At 54.5% G+C, this 18,331-nt stretch overlaps 6 protein-coding genes across 6 annotated transcripts; 2 read left to right on the top strand and 4 right to left on the bottom strand.

Annotated features, from left to right (window-relative positions):
• Positions 1-718: 718 nt before the first annotated feature.
• Positions 719-2,086, bottom strand: KVR01_006819 (uncharacterized protein; the record flags this gene model as incomplete). Its single annotated transcript, XM_044782932.1, has 2 exons — positions 719-1,354; positions 1,490-2,086. 2 exons carry the CDS (start codon positions 2,084-2,086, stop codon positions 719-721), a joined length of 1,233 nt encoding a protein of 410 aa, XP_044644250.1.
• Positions 1,333-7,455, top strand: KVR01_007025 (2-(3-amino-3-carboxypropyl)histidine synthase). The gene is made up of 2 exons (XM_044793879.1): positions 1,333-1,445; positions 1,503-7,455. Exon 2 carries the CDS (start codon positions 2,720-2,722, stop codon positions 4,385-4,387), a length of 1,668 nt encoding a protein of 555 aa, XP_044644456.1. The 5' UTR covers positions 1,333-1,445; positions 1,503-2,719; the 3' UTR covers positions 4,388-7,455.
• Positions 4,587-6,341, bottom strand: KVR01_006577 (uncharacterized protein; the record flags this gene model as incomplete). Its single annotated transcript, XM_044785549.1, has 3 exons — positions 4,587-4,803; positions 4,875-5,048; positions 5,125-6,341. 3 exons carry the CDS (start codon positions 6,339-6,341, stop codon positions 4,587-4,589), a joined length of 1,608 nt encoding a protein of 535 aa, XP_044644008.1.
• A 711-nt stretch (positions 7,456-8,166) lies between the features above and the next one.
• On the top strand, positions 8,167-9,733 carry KVR01_006778 (uncharacterized protein; the record flags this gene model as incomplete). Its single annotated transcript, XM_044786204.1, has 3 exons — positions 8,167-8,279; positions 8,549-9,209; positions 9,662-9,733. 3 exons carry the CDS (start codon positions 8,167-8,169, stop codon positions 9,731-9,733), a joined length of 846 nt encoding a protein of 281 aa, XP_044644209.1.
• Positions 9,734-11,303: 1,570 nt separating this feature from the next.
• KVR01_006658 (uncharacterized protein) lies at positions 11,304-13,030 on the bottom strand (the record flags this gene model as incomplete). The annotated part of the gene is made up of 4 exons (XM_044784922.1): positions 11,304-11,358; positions 11,416-11,983; positions 12,083-12,319; positions 12,385-13,030. 4 exons carry the CDS (start codon positions 13,028-13,030, stop codon positions 11,304-11,306), a joined length of 1,506 nt encoding a protein of 501 aa, XP_044644089.1.
• Positions 13,031-14,739: 1,709 nt separating this feature from the next.
• KVR01_006604 (uncharacterized protein) lies at positions 14,740-15,377 on the bottom strand (the record flags this gene model as incomplete). Its single annotated transcript, XM_044784778.1, has 2 exons — positions 14,740-15,184; positions 15,253-15,377. The coding sequence occupies 2 exons, from the start codon at positions 15,375-15,377 to the stop codon at positions 14,740-14,742; spliced, it is 570 nt and encodes a 189-aa protein (XP_044644035.1).
• Positions 15,378-18,331: the final 2,954 nt, after the last annotated feature.

The raw sequence follows: 18,331 nt of genomic DNA, 5'->3' as shown, positions 1-18,331 counted from the left end.
TAAGCTGCGGCTCAGCCGCCTCATCACAGGGCGCCAAGGGCTGGTGATGCCCTGTGGGGACTACTGAGTGGTTTCGAGAATGGTCTTCGTTAGTCAACATGTGGATCACAGACAAACACGTTGCGTTGCATTTCAGTCTGGAGTGGGTCAAGGGTCCCTGCCTGCAGTGAGCCGCGCCAAGTGTGAATAGTAAGGTGGCTGTGTCCTCGCTTGCTGAAGCTGCGAGACCCTGACGGCCTACGAGCCCGTTCGCAGTGCTGCAGGCCAAGGGTGCCACGGTGGCCAAGCCGTGTAATGCTCGAATGTTTACCCAGAAGTTGAAACACGTGTGGTTGCCATCAGTAGGGCCTCCGGCGCTGAACCAGGCTTCGCTGCAGAGGGGCAGAGAGACAGAGAGGCCGCCTGCTGCAAAGCAGCTCGTGCACCTGCCCCCGAGTAGAACCTCGGCGTCAATATCAAGTTATTCGACGGAGATTCCCTTGCGCCAAGGATAAAACAGTGTTCAAGCAGTCACTGACCATGCGATATATGTCAGTTCTCGAAACAGTTGGTCTTGACTGGACCATCTTCCACGAATCAGTGGACCTGAGTCAAGCCACATTTGAGATCTGTGCCGTGATCCGTGTCCAATGTTTGCTATTGGTAACATGACACGAGTTTTTCTATGCTGAAGCAACCTTGGAATGCAACCGAGAAGGTAGTGCCTTGCGAGGCAGCCTTAATATCTGAAGAAAACGACACCAGCTCTCTCGAGCTCACAATTCTTCTTGGATGCCTCGCAGATAGCATCTGGAACGCTCAGAACACAGCTCAGCATTGACCTCAGGGCAGCCTCCACGATGTCTCGCCACTCTGGGTTCTCCCTGGCCACCTCCTCGTCTATTGTCGTCTCGATGAAGTCCAAGAGCTCCTGGACATGCATCGCAACTCCGTACTTGGTCTTCTTCTGAAACATCTGTGCAATCGTCCAGGGGCTCCAGGCCAGAATGGGCGACTGGTCCCTAACCGGTAGCACAATGGCAGGGACGTGTGTGAACAAATGAAAGGTCAGCTTTGCTTCGTTGGGTATCCTGCAGTGCGACCATGCCGTCTGCGTTGTGATATATCGATACGGTGAGATGCCTGTGATAAAAACAGCCACTCGCCTGAACTTTGGGTAGGCAGGCGCCGTGGGCTTGAAACTCGGGTCCTCCCAAGGACAACCAAGCGGCGACAGGATTGGAGTGTCTGCGTCGGTAAACGAGCTCAGCAATGTTGGCGCAATGCTCGCATCCGCCGCCAATCGCGGCCGTAAAAGCCGGGCCATGGCAAAGTCCTTGCGTCTTGGTATCTCTGGCTCCCTCCCGCTGGCGTACTACAGCACACGGAGTCAGCTCTCAAAAGATCGAGGGAGTAGCTTCGTTCCAACAAAGCGAGAGGTGGGCCACAACATGGCCAAGGGGCATGTACGTTCTCCGAGGGGCAAAGATTGTATCCAAAGGCCGCTTACCAAGTACGGGCAGAACCATCCTTTGGCGCAGCCCATCCAGTCGTCGGTGCTCCTGACTCCTTGGAAGACGAGCTCGGCACCCTCTCCAAAGAGTTTATGCCTGATTTTCAGTGTGACGCTGTTCACGCCAATCTTGCGTATGACTTCATGTCTCTTGCCGTATCTGCCCGTGATCCTGGCCAGGCCCTCGTCTACACCCTGCTCGGCAGTCTCCTCAACGGCCTTTTCCATGATGGTGACGGCAGAGACCCCCAGGGCGTCGAGTCCAAAGTGGGAAACTCCTGCAAGAGCAAGATCCCGCTTGCGGACATTCGGGAGGGTGAAGGGTGTGTTGTCACCCCATGGGGACAGGTAAAAGGGAATTCTGGCTGTAGATTCCACGGACTGCCAGGAAGCGCGGCCAATCCTGGCAATCATCATGTTTCCAAAAAACCGTTTAATACTGCTGCTTGTCTTTTCATCCTGATCCAAGTGGTCCTGGTTGTGCTCAGGAGAGGATAGCTGGTTCGACGAGACGCCGTCCAGGCTCATGTTTCCCATGGGCTCTGAGGGCTTCTCGAGCGGTGGCCCAGGACTGGGCGCTTTGGATGAGGCCATCGTTTCTGCTCCAAGGGGTTGTGATATCTTGGAGCATCTAGACTGGGGCTGCAGAGTTGAAGAGTCGAGAATGCAACGTGTCGTTCATGAAGCGGTGGAAACGGGACGACGACCAGGGCCACGACATTATGTCACCGATTGCAGGGACAAGCGAACGCGCCCGTTACAAGCACAAGCATGTATTTGTTCTGGTTTACGAGATGTGACCACGGCAATCGCATCTACTGCATGGGGAGGAATCTGGAGTGTTTCTGCCCACCTGGGCACTTCAGCAGACAAGGCCAAGTCCACGCCCGTCCGATATCTGCTCTTAGACTTCCCAACGAGTTTCGTGCTTGGGAGACGGGAGACACCAGCCATGTGGTATCTGGGTAGGGCTGAAGGCCAAGCTTTGCGGGAGTCGGAAGGCCTAGACGACCTCCCCCTCAGCCCCCCCAGGTAGGCAGACCCCTGAGCCAGGTCGCCAAGGCCGCCCTAATCCACCAATAACGCCGCCATCGATTACTGAAATTTTTCCTACCCCGCCCCCACCATGGATTCACGCGACATTGCGACCCAGAGCTTCATCACGGGCGCGTTCCTCGACCGGCTTTCAGGACGAGGCACACACCACAGGGCCCAACCCAAAGCGCCATGGCCAACGAACTCAAGGCAGCGCCGGTGCTCTCCACCCCAGACGATCATCTCTTCGAGTATCAGGAACCAGTAGCCGACGCTCGCGGCCCGAGGTCAGACGACGAGATTCGAGAAACATACGAAGTCGCACGAGTTGCCCGAGAGGTCCGCCATGGCACCTACAGGCGGATCGCCCTTCAGTTCCCCGATCACATGCTGGGCGATGCCCCAAAGGTCGTGGCATTGTTGCAACAAGAGTTGGATTCTACACCGCAAGCCGGAGAGGACGGCGGCGACAAGGAATCCTCGGGCGGCAAGGACCAACAGCAGGAAAAGATATACATCCTTGCAGACACCTCTTACAGCTCATGCTGTGTCGATGAGATAGCCGCCGAGCACGTCGATGCCCACGTCGTCGTTCATTTTGGCCGCTCCTGCCTGTCACCAACCTCGAGGCTGCCCGTCATCTACGTTTTCACCAAACATGCCCTCGACCTCGATGACGCCCTGCAGTCCCTCGAGTCTGAGCTCCCGGATAAGGAATCCAAGATTGTCCTGATGGCAGACGTTGCGTACCAGGACCATGTGCCCGAACTGTATCGACGCGCCCGGGAACGAGGTTACAAGGAGCTGCTTTCTACCAGCATACAGCGCGATCCTTTGGGTCCCATACCGAACCGAATGATCCTAGACTCGGAAGATACCCAGGTGGTCGTTGATGAGACGTCCGGAATCGACCTGAAGCAGTACTCCATATTCCACGTCTCATCACCGCCAACCGCCCTGCTCTTGGCACTTTCTTCCCGCGTGGCCTCTCTACACATCTACTCGACACCCGACTCTCCGTCCTCGTACTACTCTCCCGCCCGAACGACCCGCGCCCTACTCGGCCGCCGATATGCGAAGCTGCTGAACCTTACCACCGCCGGAATAATAGGCATCCTGGTCAACACGCTGTCAGTGGCCAACTACCTGTCTTCAATCGATGCGATAAGGAAGCAGATTGCCGCCGCGGGCAAGAAGAGCTACACCGTCGTCGTGGGCAAGCTCAACTCGGCCAAGCTGGCCAACTTCGCCGAGATGGACGGCTGGGTGGTCGTCGGTTGCTGGGAGAGCAGCCTCGTGGAGGAGGACGCGGGATTCTACAGGCCAGTCCTGACACCTTTTGAGCTGGAAGTGGCTCTCATGCCGGATGAGGAACGCGTCTGGGGACTGAGCTGGTGGGGTGGTATTGAAAATGTAAAGGCCGTCGAAGAGAAGCCTGAAGGCACAGGGCAGGACAAGACGGATGGCAAGGACAAAGGGGACGGTGAACCAGGCTTGGACACGGACGACAGCGAGGACGATGTACCGGTGTTCGACCTCCGCACGGGCAGGCTCGTGTCCAATGCTCGGCCTATGCGTGCGGCGGCTCGCGCGGCTCGCGAAGCCAAGGACGACACGGAAAACGAGAATGACAAGGCCCCAGCAACTGCCAAGCAATCAGATGCGCTGGCCATGCGAGCGAAATCGGAATTGGCAACTATCAACGGCGTGTTTAGCCCTGGCGCAGAATACCTACGATCGCAGAGGACATGGCAAGGACTTGGCACTGATTTCGAAGACGAGAAAAGTGCCCCCATCGAGGAAGGGAGGAGCGGCGTGGCCAGAGGTTACACGGTTGGTCAGGACGACGAAAGAAGATGACAACCGAGACTCGCGTGCATGCGACCCCTCTCTCGACTTCGAAGTCACCAACAGCGGCAATAGAGTGCAACAGCGGCAATAAAGTGAAACGGTGCCAGTCATTTCTTTCAATACGGATACCCAAAAGCTATAAAATTGGAACGAGACTTCCTGCTTCACTACTTAGAAGCGCACGTTGAAGTTCTTATTAATCCCTCGTCTACAACTTGTCATCCCTCTGGATCTCCGACTGCTCGGCGACGGGGTGGGGCTTCTCATCCCGCGAGCCGATGCCGTCTTCAAGAGAAGGGGCCTTGTGGTCGGTGACGCCGAAAAGCTCGTCCATGGCCTCCAGCGATAGACCCTTGGTCTCAGGCACCAGGAACCAGACGAAGAAGAACATGGAGAAGCAGAAGCTGCCGAAAATGAGATATGTGCTGTATTCACAAGCCCTGTTAGAAGTGGTTTCTTGCAATCGCAGGGATCTGGAGGCGGGGGCGCAACTCACCCATAGCCGTGCTCGCCGACGGTCACGAGCATGCTTGGCACGGCTCGGGCGACGACAAAGTTGAAGAGCCACTGGGTCGCCGCAGCATATGAGACATTCATGGATCGGAGACGGGCAGTCGGGATCTCGGAGGCATAGATCCAGCATGCTGGGCCCCAGCCGAACTGGAAGAACCTGCGGCGCGGTGATTAGTCTGCGCGCTCCTGCGTAGCAATTTTGTCAGGGGACCGGGGAGGGGCCGGCTACTTACATGGCAAAGACGAAGATGCAGACCAGCGCGACGTAACCTGCAGGGGGCACGGCTTGGCCTTCGACCGGTGGCGATATCCGGACGTACAGGCCGATGTAGAACATACAGACACCTTGGGCGATGGAGCTCATCAGCAGCGACCGCCTGCGGCCGAACGAGTCCGCGAGGAACAGCAAGAAGCAAATGCAGCTCAAGACCTTGACGATGCCGTAGATACCAGTGCTGAAGAGACTGGTCGACGTGCCTGTGATACCGAGGTTCTTGAAGATGGTCGGGGCGTATGTGTTGATGGCGTTGGTACCCGTCATCTGTTGGCAGATCATGAGGCCGATGCTGATGAGAGCGCGGTTGCGGTTGCCCTTGATGGTCCACATCTCCCTGTGCAGGTTCGCAGCCGTCGCGTCACCGATGAGGCGGCGCTCGTGCTCGAGCTGTTCGACGATCTCGGTGAACTCCTCCTCGAGATAGGGGTGCGAGGTGTCGAGGTTGCGCAAATGCGCCAGCACATTCTTGCTCTCCTCCCAGCGGTCTTGGCGGGCGAGCCAGCGGGGGGACTCGTTGCAGAGGAGCATGCAGAAGCAGAGCAGCAGGGCCGGGAGCGCCTGGATCGCAAGCGGGAATATGTACATGACCTTGCCCGACATGTGGACGTTGACCGAGTAGTTGATCCAGAAAGCGATCATGCCGCCAGTCACGATGAAGAGCTGGTACATGCCCGTCAACAGGCCCCTGATGGCACGCGGCGCGTTCTCGCTCACGTACAGTGGGTTGATTGCTGAGGCGGCACCGACTCCGAGACCAGCGATGAACCGGCCGATATACATGGCCGCCAGATGTCCGCTCGCAGCAGCCTGCATGATCACTCCGAGGAGGACGATGAAGGACAGACCGATGAGGCACCACTTGCGACCGTACTTGTCGGTCAGAGGGCTGGCGGCGAGAGCACCGACGAAACAACCGGCTTGCAGGGTGGAGACGATGTTTGCGGACAGGTTGGCTGAGGCTGGACTCTTGGGGTCACCAAGGTTGTAGTCCTTGATGAAGGGATCCATCACGATGACACCACCAATCACGGACGAGTCCCAACCGAAGGACATGGCGCCGAAGCAGGCTGAGAAGGCCAGTAGATATACGCGCCATCCATAGATCTCAGGCGGGTCATGGGCCATAGCCTCATTCTTGACGATCTTTTGCAGTATCTTGACTCCGATAGACATCCTGGCGGCGGTGGGCAGCGAGCTGCCGCGGGTCGGTCTGGAAGGAGGTTGCGTCTGTGTGACCGAGGTGAGGGGTTGGATACACGTCTCAATCGACAAGATATCTGACCAATAAAGGCTGGATTACGACCCGAACTCTCCCACTGGTCGGAGTGAGAAGAAAAAGAGAAGTCTAACGACAGGAAATCGGGGAGCGGTCCAAATTTCGAGACAACATGCAGCCGGAGATGCGAGGTCTCATATAGCCACGCGTGTGAGAGTGGGCGTGCCTAGCTCGCTTCGGTGAATAAGGTGTCTAACCTGCACTAGATACCACCTTAGAGCCTGGCCACCCCACGATGCATCCGGATGAATTGGGTGCCCAGTGCTTGGGAGTCGAGCAGCAAGGTGGTCCCGGGGGCCGCCCCAGCCAGCTTCCCCACACGGCCCCAGGCCCCCATCACGCCGCCATCCGAGGCCGTTGGAGGGCGGCAGAGGCTTCATCCTCAAGGCTCACCACGCAAAAGCTTGTCCTCGTTCCAAGACGGCTGGCTGATTTCCCACCAAGGAGGTTGAATGTTACCCCAGCTGAGGTCCCCATTTCGGGGCAAGTCTTAAGCCACCTTGGCGTCGTTGGACGAGGCGGAGACGCAGCTGGGTGTTTGGCCAGAGCCACGCGCTGCCCTAAGGACGAGGAGGATCGGGGAGGCGTCAAGATCCCAAGGGCCAACTGAGCGCGCTTCTGTGATCAGATGGCATGATTTCCCGGGGTTACGGTGATCAGCCATGCTGATTCCTGTTGTTCTCCTCAGCGGTACAGATTATACCCTTGGCAGCAGTCGGACAGGACACTAGATCAGGGTCGAAACGGGCCATACACCCGGCTGGCTTGCCAATCAGGCGACTTTAGCCGGAGGGTTGCCAGTAAGCGTTGTTGGGGTCTAGAAACTTGGCAGACATGGACCCCTGGTCTCCGCACATCTCATTCTCCAATCCGGGGCAGATCTGGGGAAGTGGATCGCTTCTCCGCATATTGATCCTCTTGTCTTTTTTTTCGCTGCAGTCTCTGCCTCGGAAAAAGGGGCCGGAAAAGTGATAGGACAAATAGAAGGTAGTAATGCTGATAAGGTTTTCCAAGAAATAAATGTCTGCGACTTGTCGACTGCTTTGGAATTGCTCTGATGCTTCTCGTGTCGCCGCTGCGACGCTGGCCCGTCTCGGCGGGCACCTTGGGTATCGGTCGCAGACTTTGGTCGGTCCCAGAGGCTAGGTCGCCCTCGGTCGTTTTTATCCCAGCGCCTACCTACTTAAGCAGGTACAGCCACATCGGGGTTCTCGGGGTACGGCAAAGCGAGCACGATGGCTTCGAGCAAGACTGCTGTTACTCCGTACAACGTCTCCCACCACGTGAGCACATCAACCGCCTCCACGGCTGCGCCCCACAAGTTCCAACCTCTTGGTGTCCCTGGACTTTTGTCCTGTCGATATCAAGCAACCCTGGCCAAGAGACGATCGAGAGTCTTCTTATATGCCAAGGCATCCACGAAGCGACCATCTCGACGGCGATTAGTTTCTCCACGAATTATAATCGATCCCGTCTTCCTGGGTATTTAACCCCAAAAAGTCTAAAGAAGAGCCGCCAAGTGCCCACGCGGGAGCTCAGGCTTCGAAAACAATTGGCTCCCGTCCCGCGGGCCTCCCTAGTTGCTTGGTTCCTCCTGACCGAGTTAGATCCCTGTCGCAACAGAAATCCCATCTTTTGTACCTCGTGGGAAACCGGTGTCTTGGCACCGCCTCTGTACGTCGTCCGGTATCAGCCTGTCAAGCCTGTCAGGTGTCGCAAACCATGCTGCCGGATCCAGAAGTCACGGTGCTAGGGGATGATCCAGCCCATCGGAATCATGCCATAAATGGATACGCATTCCAGCAGGATGCCATCACGTCCTTTATTGGCTGGCAGTATGCTGTCTTCTACAGTGCCTTGAGCACTGGCCCGGCTCCAGAGCCTCTTTTCGTGCATCTTGCTAGGAGACAGCTGCCCTCAGGGCCATGGCAAGTCCTTGTGTTCGAAGACTACCCGCAGACTACGGATGATGGCCACAACACGGTCCAAATTGGAATCTGCCCGGGGGACGGGACTATCCATCTTTCCTACGACCATCACTGTGACGTGTGAGTCTCGCGCGTGATTTCTCCGTCAGCCTCGTGCGACCTGACACTCACCATAGCCTACGATACCGATACTCGATACGTGGCGTCGCCCAAGACCCCGCGGCATTCGAGTGGTCCCCATCACTCTTCACACCAACCCTTGACTATCTGCCCGGCCTCCCTAGCACCCACAAGCACTTCGGCTATGTGACCTACCCACGCCTTGGCGCCCTGGGCGACAGCACCATGTTCATGTCCCTACGCGATGGTAAAGCCGGCCTCGGTTCCGACCATCTCTATCTGTACCGTTCCTCGACCGGCTTCTGGGAGTTTGTCGGCACGCCGTTGACAGGCGTGCAGAGCAACCCATACGTCCACGGGTGGGATTTTAGGGATGGCAGGCTGCATGTGACGTGGGTGTACCGGGGCTTCGTGCACTACGAAGGCTGGGACGACCCCAATGATACCAAGCATAAACAGCAGGCCGGGCCGAATGGGGCAGAGAATAATCATAACATCTGCTATGCTTATTCCGAGGATCTGGGGTATACGTGGAAGAACGGCCAGGGAAGTGTGATTGCTGACCTAAGGAAGGGGGAGACCATCGATAACTCATCCGAAGGGATCGTGGCTTTTGAGATTCCCAAGGGCAGCGGGTTGATGAATCAGGAGGCGCAGGCGGTAGACCAGGACGGTGGAGTCCACATCTTGAATCGCGACACGTTGGACGGCATCAACGTGTGGAGACACTACTACCGTACGCCTAGTGGTAAGCTCCCATGGTTTCAGCATTTCCTCTGAATAATTATTGAGGATGTGAGCTAATCGCTGCCTACAGGGTCCTGGACATCGAGGGCTGTCCGCCCTATAGATAAGCCACGGCGAGGTCGACTGGCAGTCACGAAAACCGGCGACTTGCTGCTTATTCTGCCTCATACAAGTGCACCGGCTGTACGAATATTGAAAGCAGCGAAGTCTCAGGGATATTCGGAGTACGAGGACGTATGGGTTGGCAATGGTTTCTCGGGCGAACCACTCATTGATAGCCCGAGGTTGGAGCAGAATGTTCTATCCATGTTTGTTGGGCAGCATGTGGAAGGCACTGAAGGGAAGAGAAATGTGGCCGTCCTGGATTTCATACTATGATTTGAAGTGCTGATAACCTCAGCCGCGGGAATTCGCAATTCAAGGTCTTCGTAGCTGCGCATGTGGGCGATTACATCGACATAATGGTGCTTGGTAGCGTTTGGGTTCCAATGTGACTCGATCTCTTAATTCGTGTCAGGTGTTCATCTCGCGTGCAGCAAACCGGGCATAAGATCAACCTAGCCTGTCCTGTCCTCGAAGTTCTCAGGGGGCAAAGGGAGGTCTGGTGGTTGTTGGCATTCGGAACTTGAAGTTCCAATGTAGCCGCTGAAGGGATATAAGCTCTGCCTGGCGCTCTGGAGCCATTGGACCAGTGAAACTTTTGAGTTCATACCTTTTTGTCTATTCTCAAGCTCTAGCTGCGTGCGGTACACCGAGATTCGCTCCTCGGGGCTCAGAAAAGGTTCATTGAATCGGTCATGATCTTAGCGTCGTTCTCACTTTGATAGTTCTTCCGAGCAACCTCTACGGAGTACATTGATGTGTTGAAATTCATAACAGTTCTCATGACAAGAAGACACAAACTCAAGACTTTTGTGGCTTCACTGAGTCACTGATATGGAGAAATATCCTGTCGCGCGCAGAGAGAGTAATCGTTGCCCGAAGGCCTGTCCGTCGACGCAGACCCTCATTATCATCTTCCCCCATGTTACATTGAGTTCGTGCGGCCGTACGCTCTTGGAGCCGGCACCAACTCGTGAAACAGAGCCATGGATGCTTGCTCGGTCACAAGTGTGACAGTAAACGCTGTAACACGGATTATGCAACCTGCCTAAGCGCGATGCGGTGGGCAGGTAAGACATGCCAATAGATCGAGTGATGACTGACCCATATTTTGGTCAGCCGTTGAAGAGTGTGACGATTTTCATGTATCATCTAGACAAGGCACTTGCGACATACGAAGTTGGAATGGGTATGGTTGTAGTGTGACGGTACGGGCTTATGAATGCTGGATTTCAAGTTGGCGGACTTCCATACATTGCTTTCTTTGGTGGGTACTAGAGTAGTTCATGGTGAGCCCCATCATTATGGAGTACTATCTTGTTGGTTCGCGACTAAATCTGTCATTCTGAAGCAGCCATGGTGAACACTATTTAGTCAGCCATGCTCTTCACATGAGGGTACCGTGGCACAGCAATGTTGAAGTCATGATCTTTTGTCCGAGGCGTCTTTTGCGCAGCAGTCAATGTGTAAAATGCAAGTAGTCACTGGATCCGTGTTAATTTTGAGTCTCCCTCCTCCTCCCTCTATCTATATACCAACCTATTTACGTTTAAACCTACTAAACTACATACGTTAGGCTTCTTATTATAATCTGGTACCTAGGCTTCGAAAGTCTTTGATGTAGTGGGTGAAGTGTATAAGCTTACATACACCACACCACATTGAGTGGACTGAAAGTAGTAAATCCAGTGAGTGGCCGCCCTACCTTTAAAAGCAGTCGACGCTTCTTAGAGGCAACAATTCAAGATACTTGATAGCTCGCAGAGCATCATATCTGGTTTCGCTTCTATTCTGTATACGTCCGAGGACATACATGGCGCCTTCATACGGTGAGCAGAGCATCATATGTACCTTCTATTAACATATTGCACTTCGTGCCGCGAGACTTCAGCTATGAACGAGATATTCTACAAAGCGATTCGCTAGCCCTTCTGCGGGATACGAGTGACGGCGTACAAACCCTTATTTACCATGGCCAGTCTGTCTCGCATGCAACCATTCCGTAATGACGAAGGGTCTCTGCACTTAGAAGACAGTCCTGAGATTCCATCCCACGGCCAGAACACGGGCAGACACATAACACAACAAGGCGACACAATAGGACAGGCCCGAAAACAATACGAGCGCCAGCCAGCCGTCTCTTCCACCGTCACCGAGCAACGCACCTCCTATGGGTACGCTGCTAAGGGTTCCAAAACTTGCCAGGAAGTTCGCCGTGGAGATGTAACGCGCATAGTCTCTCGCATCGCACAGCTGGCCTAGACACACAGGCACAAGTCCCAGATTGCTGCCGCTCGCAAAGCCGAAGATAACGGCAAAGGCGATGATTATGGTATGTGAGTCGCCAGCGGGCAGCCAAAGTCCCAATACACTCGCACAGCACAACGTTATGGTGATAATGATAACGTTGAAACGGCCAACTCGATCTGCCATCAACCCGGGGAGGAGCCGGCCGGCTACCGAGCCAGCATTTAGGAGCGATAGCAGCGTGTAAGAATTCGTTGCGTCCTTGCCATGAGCTGCGGCGTATGACACGATGAACGTTATGGGGATGAAAAGGCCCCATTCCATAAAGAAGATGCCCGTGGCGGCGAGTGCGAACCTCTTGTCGCGGAACACTCCGAAGTCCGGGAGAACGCTCGCTATCTTGGTTCGCCAACCAGATTGGTCAACGGGCTTGTTGATTTGTCGCCTCGGAGGGAGCCGGGTCCTGATCCAGAGATTCGAGGGCACCGCGCAACCTAAGAGGATGAAGCCAAGGATGCGAGTGCTCCAGGCAAACCCGAGCCGCGGCAGAAGCTTCTGCATCATGATGGGAAACACAATACCACCGATTCCTCCGGCCGTGGTGGCGATTCCTGTTGCAAAACCCCGCCGTACATCGAAGAAGTGGGCGATGGTTCCGTACGCTGGCGAGTTGAGGAGGGCTCCTCCGAGGCCACCCATCACCGAGTATGTGAGCAAGATTTGGTAGTATTCTGTACGTGGCGTTAGCAAAATCTGAAACCTTGCCGTGAAAACTGCCCTGGCACGCGCTGCTCACCTGTACACAGCCCGAGCAGCATGAGACTCAACACGATAAGTAGACTCCCTACTGCCACCAGCCACCTGGCTCCACATCGGTCGAATATGGGTCCAACCTGTATGCCGACGAAGAAAACGCAGAAAAGGTAGATGCTAAATATCCAGCCGATCTCGGAGGCGCTGTGGTGAGCGAGCTGGTGTTCCGAAAAGTACGACTCGAAGACAGCCGATGAGTTGATGAGCCCAAAGACTGAGAGCATAGCACAGAACGAGCCCGCGACGGCCAGCCATCCTTGGAGGCCGCCTTCGGGGAATGTCAGCGCCGAAGACGAGGTCGACATCCGTGAGGCGACGCGCTCAGGCAGCGTTGACGGCGCCCGGCCTGCGTAGGCACTGGTTGATGTCGTGCGGTTGGAGAGGCTCAGGTCATAGTCGTTTGCGTCATGGCGGCTCTGCTCATGCTTGATCAAGTCCCCGCCGTATCGTCGGTGCTCCCTGTTGACGTCGATGTGGTCGTCATCCTCATGATGACGAGAGTCTATCTTCTCGAGGTCACCAGAGGCGGTCGGCGTGCACTCGTCACCGGTGAGGGTTGACGAGACGGTGTGTCTATAAGGGTGGTTTTTTAAGCAGGTGTCCTCTGCATCGGGGGAGTCGAAGGCCATACTCTGTGAGACGAGGGGGAAATGAGAAGGTGAAGTGACGAATGAGAGCAGTCAGTAAAGACCGGTCCTACAAGAGGCCTGACAGCGCGCTCGCAGGTCCTTTCTTCTTTCCAAACTGTCCCGTCCGAGTCGTGTGTGGTCAGTTTGCCCACGGAGTCTGTTCCAGGGCTTGTTCCTCGAATCGTGCGTGATTCAACCGGGTGGGACGAGGTCTTCTTTTCAATGTCCGACAGGTGACAGCACTGAGCTGAGGACGTGGCAAGGGAGTTACAGCGATGGTCGAGGCAGAGACCCAGAGCTCCGTTTGGTGACGCAGTACATGAGCGGGTGAGGTACCTCGGTGACAGGTGCTGGGTGTGAATTGGTGACGCAGGCAATGTCTCGGGAAGGCGCAAGACAGCAGTCACCCAAGAGACAGTGGACGACGGACTTTGGCGAGACGCAGCTGGTAATTGAGTTGGCAGGAAACCGTCTCATAATTGGGTTGTCTGGACAGGCAGGGGAGGTCAAATACTGACCCTCAGGAAGACACCCCACTATGAATTCACCGTAGCTCACGATATCCAAGCTGGAATAGCCCAGAACAGGTGGCGCTGGCACCAGGGGCCAAGGCTATGTTCTGCTTAGGGCGCGCCATGGCGGCATGATCCCGCCCTGGTGCTAAACCGCATTCACTTCTCTCGCCATTACAGAACCCGCGGCAGGCAAAAATTCTCTTCAGGAGGTCCACCATTTCGCGGTGACTAACACGCGAGGCTTGGAACCGTGGCCATCCCGACTTCTGGCCTGGAATGTGTGGAGCAACCACGCGAACAGAGGTGGAGACGACCGACCAGCCGGGTACGGCCGAAAACCCAGGCGTTCGGTCCTATTCCGCCCCGAGTCATCGATATCGGGAGACTGCTCCTTTTTTCCGACCAGGCAAGGGGCATGAGAATACGATAGACCCATTTGATCCTGCGAGAGAACAGAGATACATGCAGCCGTGGGTGCGGGCAGGTGTGGTTGTGTGCATGTGCTATACCAACACATGCCCAGAGCGGAGACAGACATGGCTGAGACAACATGTGTTGTGGGGTGACATTGTCCCTGAACTGCAGAGCCACGGCGGCTTGTCAATCTCGCTTTTCCAGCGCCCAGATCTGCACCTGTTTGCATTGGACGGGTCGTAAATACAACGGCCCTCGCCAATCTGGTGCGACCCTGAACGCGAGATCCCATGCACGAGCGATGGGCTGCTGGGTTCGTGTGTTCTATGCGTCGTACTGACTCGAAGTCCTGTTTGTATTGCTCTATATCTTCGTATCCAGTCAGTACGAATGAAAGCGGGGTGGCGAGGACCCTAGACACACCGTGACCGGCATCCTCAAGCATAAATGATCGGACACATGGGCAGCTGGAGATGTACGAATGGAATTGATCTACCTCTCAAATGGTAATTGCAACCAACTCACCGTGAGAATTGACCTGGACTCACAAGCTGAGACTGCACTGTGGGAGAATGTGGGAGAATAAATCATTCATCATGGTAAACGGGTCTATTGCTGAACATCGGCTGGCCATGTCGCTGTCCCCCGTTCTCAGTTCGTGTGATTGTTGGTTCCTGGAGTCTGGCTGTAGAACAGTTGACGTCAACTGCGTAATTTTAACCTACGGTTTTACGATTCATATTGCGAAGCGTATGATCCCATGGGCCAGTGTGCCCACCTTCAAAACTCAATTGGGGCTTCCAGCGGTGCCTGACTCATCAGCACATTGGACTCTTCTGTACACTCGCACTGTCCCTCCTCAACCTTCTCCATGTCCATCGTGCGCCTGTTCAACCAAGCCAAATAAGTTTGCCATACCAGGCCCGCCAATGCCTGGAAACTTCCCCTGAATTGTATAGGTATTAAAGAGAAGTTTATGACATTGACCATGGGCCAGTATCGGAACGTCCATTCCAGACTCTTTGGGAAAGTGTACTGCAGATGTTCCCAGGTGCTTGCCATACTGTTTCCTAACATTATAGAATGCATGCTGAAGAAGTAGGCACTCATGGCTGGTGTTATGAAGCAGCATGTAATAGCTGTACGTATCGTGGCGGTAAGGATAGTGTTGATGACCTTAGGGAGCCCAGATCTGACCTGAACACGGGTGGAGATGAACGAGAACCTGAGAGATGAAGTTAGCAGTGCTCTAGGTTTGCTTTTCATTTCATATTTTGCCGTTACCATTTGAACATAGGAATCGATGCTGAGCCTCCGATGATCAACATCCGTCCGGTTTGTGCCGCATCGTATTCTGTGTCTCCAATCTGCTGGGATATCACGTCGGCAGTGAACCAGATCAGGAGTGAAGTGCACATTTGAAAAACATATGGTCTTTTCTTTGGTGCGTCTTTCCAGAACCGGGTCACTCGTCCCCTAGAGTTCGTTGCCTCTGACCGTTTTGCTTTTGAGGTTTCGCTCGGCGGTTTACGGTCAATCTCTGTCTTTGGCCGAAATGTGCTTTTGTGCATCATTTTTGAATGAGTTCTGCTAATTCTTGGTGCCAAGTATCTTGTCTCGATGGGGAGACTATAATTCCATTGTTGAGTCTTTAGCAGCCGTTGGGGACGCAACGAGAATGAGCTAACATGTCGCGCTGCCATTTTCCAAAGTTTCTTAAGTTAGGAGGAAAAAGCCGAGAGATGTTGCCTAATCCGGTCTGACTCCCCGAAACGTTCCAACGGCTGCGTAGGGGTCCTTCATATGTGTGATATATATATATATGCGGGCTTCGGACATCGGCACAGCTGTCAGCTCGGACGGAGGACGTGGGGTCAATCTCGCACAGCACAACGTCGGCGTTGGCGTGGCCCCCGGGTCTATAATAGTCAGACTTCTCACCCTGCAGTTTGGCCCTTTTCAAAATTCTGTAAAAACAGGCCTCTGAAGCAGGAAGGGAAAAAGCCGTTTTGTGAACATATTCAATGCAAGGCTAAGCCCAGCACACCAACTCTGAATTTACGATCATTTGGCACGAACCCTTTGTGGCATTTCCTTCTGCATGAAATATCTTCTAGTCTCCCGGGCCAGTTGATCTATAAGCTCAGACCACATCTTACTGTGTATTCTGGACGCTGAGAGATTAGACATGTCCTGGAAAGTATTTCACTAGTATTTTGAGCTCCACCCGAAGCTGATACAACTATTGCACCGGCCAGTTTCCGGTGCGGAATGCTCCTACACATTGGCATGATTTCTCGAGAGTTGATTACCCGTCTGGGGAGACCGGTAGCTCTTCAGGTTGCTTCAAAATGCAGGCAAAGGCAGTTGTTTTGACGCTGACCAAGACAAGTACCACACGAAAGTCAACAATTTAGTACGTCCGACACGATTCGAGACTTATAGGGAAAGTACAGATATAAGTAGGCACGGTCGATTAAACAATGCAAATCAAACATGGTGTAATATCTTCATAAAACGATTCTGGCTGATCGAAGATTCACGAGATGCAGGGTTCCGAGTTAGACAGCTATATGTTTGTCGCACAAGATGCCCCGGTTTCAAAGCTCTGTCGGGAACATCCCAAGCCAGATAAGACAGTAAAGTGCTCAAGACCGTGTAACGACCTGGAAGTAACCCACCAATGATTCAACTTGGCTATGGAACCATTCTAGCTTTTCGAAAAAGTTCAAATGCGCTCAAATATGCTTCCTCCTGTTTGCTCTTCTCAATAAACCCAGCCTCTTGCGCGCAGCCGACAAAGGCTCAGGTGGCGATCAAATGTGAGCCAGTAACCAACCGTATCTGTCGAGCTGGCTCGTATTCAAAATGCTGGCGCTTTTTACGCCTGCTGATTCAGGCAATTTTCTGCTTTCGCGAGCAAAGTCACTAACTAGTAAGACATCCCCGAGCGGAATCGGACGGTGAAGCAACCCCTTTCACTGCCAGTGGCCAGACAACGAAAGAGTCAGTGCCAGCTCTTTTGCAGGGACTCCACTTTAGTAAAGGATGCGCTCAAATAAAATGGCAAGAATGATAGGAACTCGCTGTCATGGTGTCTCGGGAAGATAAAAACCAGGTGCTCCATCTTGACCGCACATGGTATCTCCAGCCGTGTGCCAGTGTAGTGTGCAGGGCTCTCACCACCATGCACGTTCCCCTGAGACACTGTGCCCAAGCACGACGTTGTACAAAGCCGGACAGGCGAATCAAATGCAGATCCGGCCCCAAGATTCTTAGGGCCCAAATGATCGGAAGAGAACGGGAAGAGCTAGGCACGATGCCCAGGAGGCAGGCAACAGAAGAACGTGAAGGGGTGGGGGCGAGCAGATCTCGAATCGTCACTCACGCCCGAATCGAACCGCGATCTGCGGCCAACGCTCTCGCGTGGGTCCCGGCCCTTCGGTGTCCGCCACGTCGAAGGTCTTGCCGCCGCCACACGCCTCCGGTCTCACCGCCGAGGAGTAGACGACGATGCCGCCTAGCGCTCTCGTACTCGCTTCCGTGAACTTGGAGCCCAGATTTCGTAGGCGGCCAGCGTGCCCGGAAAGGCGATCTCGCCCCCTTTGCCATTTCTGAGCCGCCACGCGCCGAAGAACATGGCCCAGTGGGCGGCGAGAGACCAGCCGCTGCCGTTGGGCGTGGAGGCTACCACCACGTCGGGACAGATCTCACACCATGTCCAAGACTGGCTCTCGCTTGTCCTGGCGAGCAGGCGCCGGAAGGGCGGGTATGCGACCGTCTTGGCGCAGCCGGCGGCGATGGTGCCGATGAGGGAGCTTGTCGGGCGGCGTGGTGAAGATGCCCCCTGAACGGTAGATGCCATAATCCCGTGTGTCCCTACGGGAGCACCAATTTGAGCTTGGGTGTGATCGACTCGATAGCGTTGAGGAAATGGGCCATCATCAATGCCGTTGTTCATCTCCGTCTCGGCTTCATGGTCCCCATCGTTCGCTCTGAAGACTGGGGACTTCTTCGGAAGCTATCATTGATAGTACAGAGGTATCGACTTACCAAAGTAGTAAATATGTGCTCGCTAACTATTGCATCCGGTATCCTGTCGATGAGCATAAATGCCAATGATCTTCTTCTCATTATCATTTAAGTTGACTCGCTGCTGGTGCCCACGAGGATGGTAGAATGTCGTCTGCCACTGAGTAAGTGAAATTGGGGCGATGGGTAGAAACGTGCGGTGAACTCGGGATAATGTGAGTGGTTTTGTTTGATTTGAGCCATTTATTGACTTTAGCCAAGTCAACTAGAAAATTTGCTTCTACTACTCTCCCTGGCAATCATGAGTAGTCCTCCCTACCAGTTGACAGGAGTCCGCACC

Source organism: Diaporthe batatas (assembly GCF_019321695.1).
Source record: "Diaporthe batatas strain CRI 302-4 chromosome Unknown Contig00007, whole genome shotgun sequence".
NCBI classification, from domain to species: domain Eukaryota; kingdom Fungi; phylum Ascomycota; class Sordariomycetes; order Diaporthales; family Diaporthaceae; genus Diaporthe; species Diaporthe batatas.
Note: the sequence above shows the minus strand (reverse complement) of the source record. Positions and strands in the feature narration are given on the sequence as shown.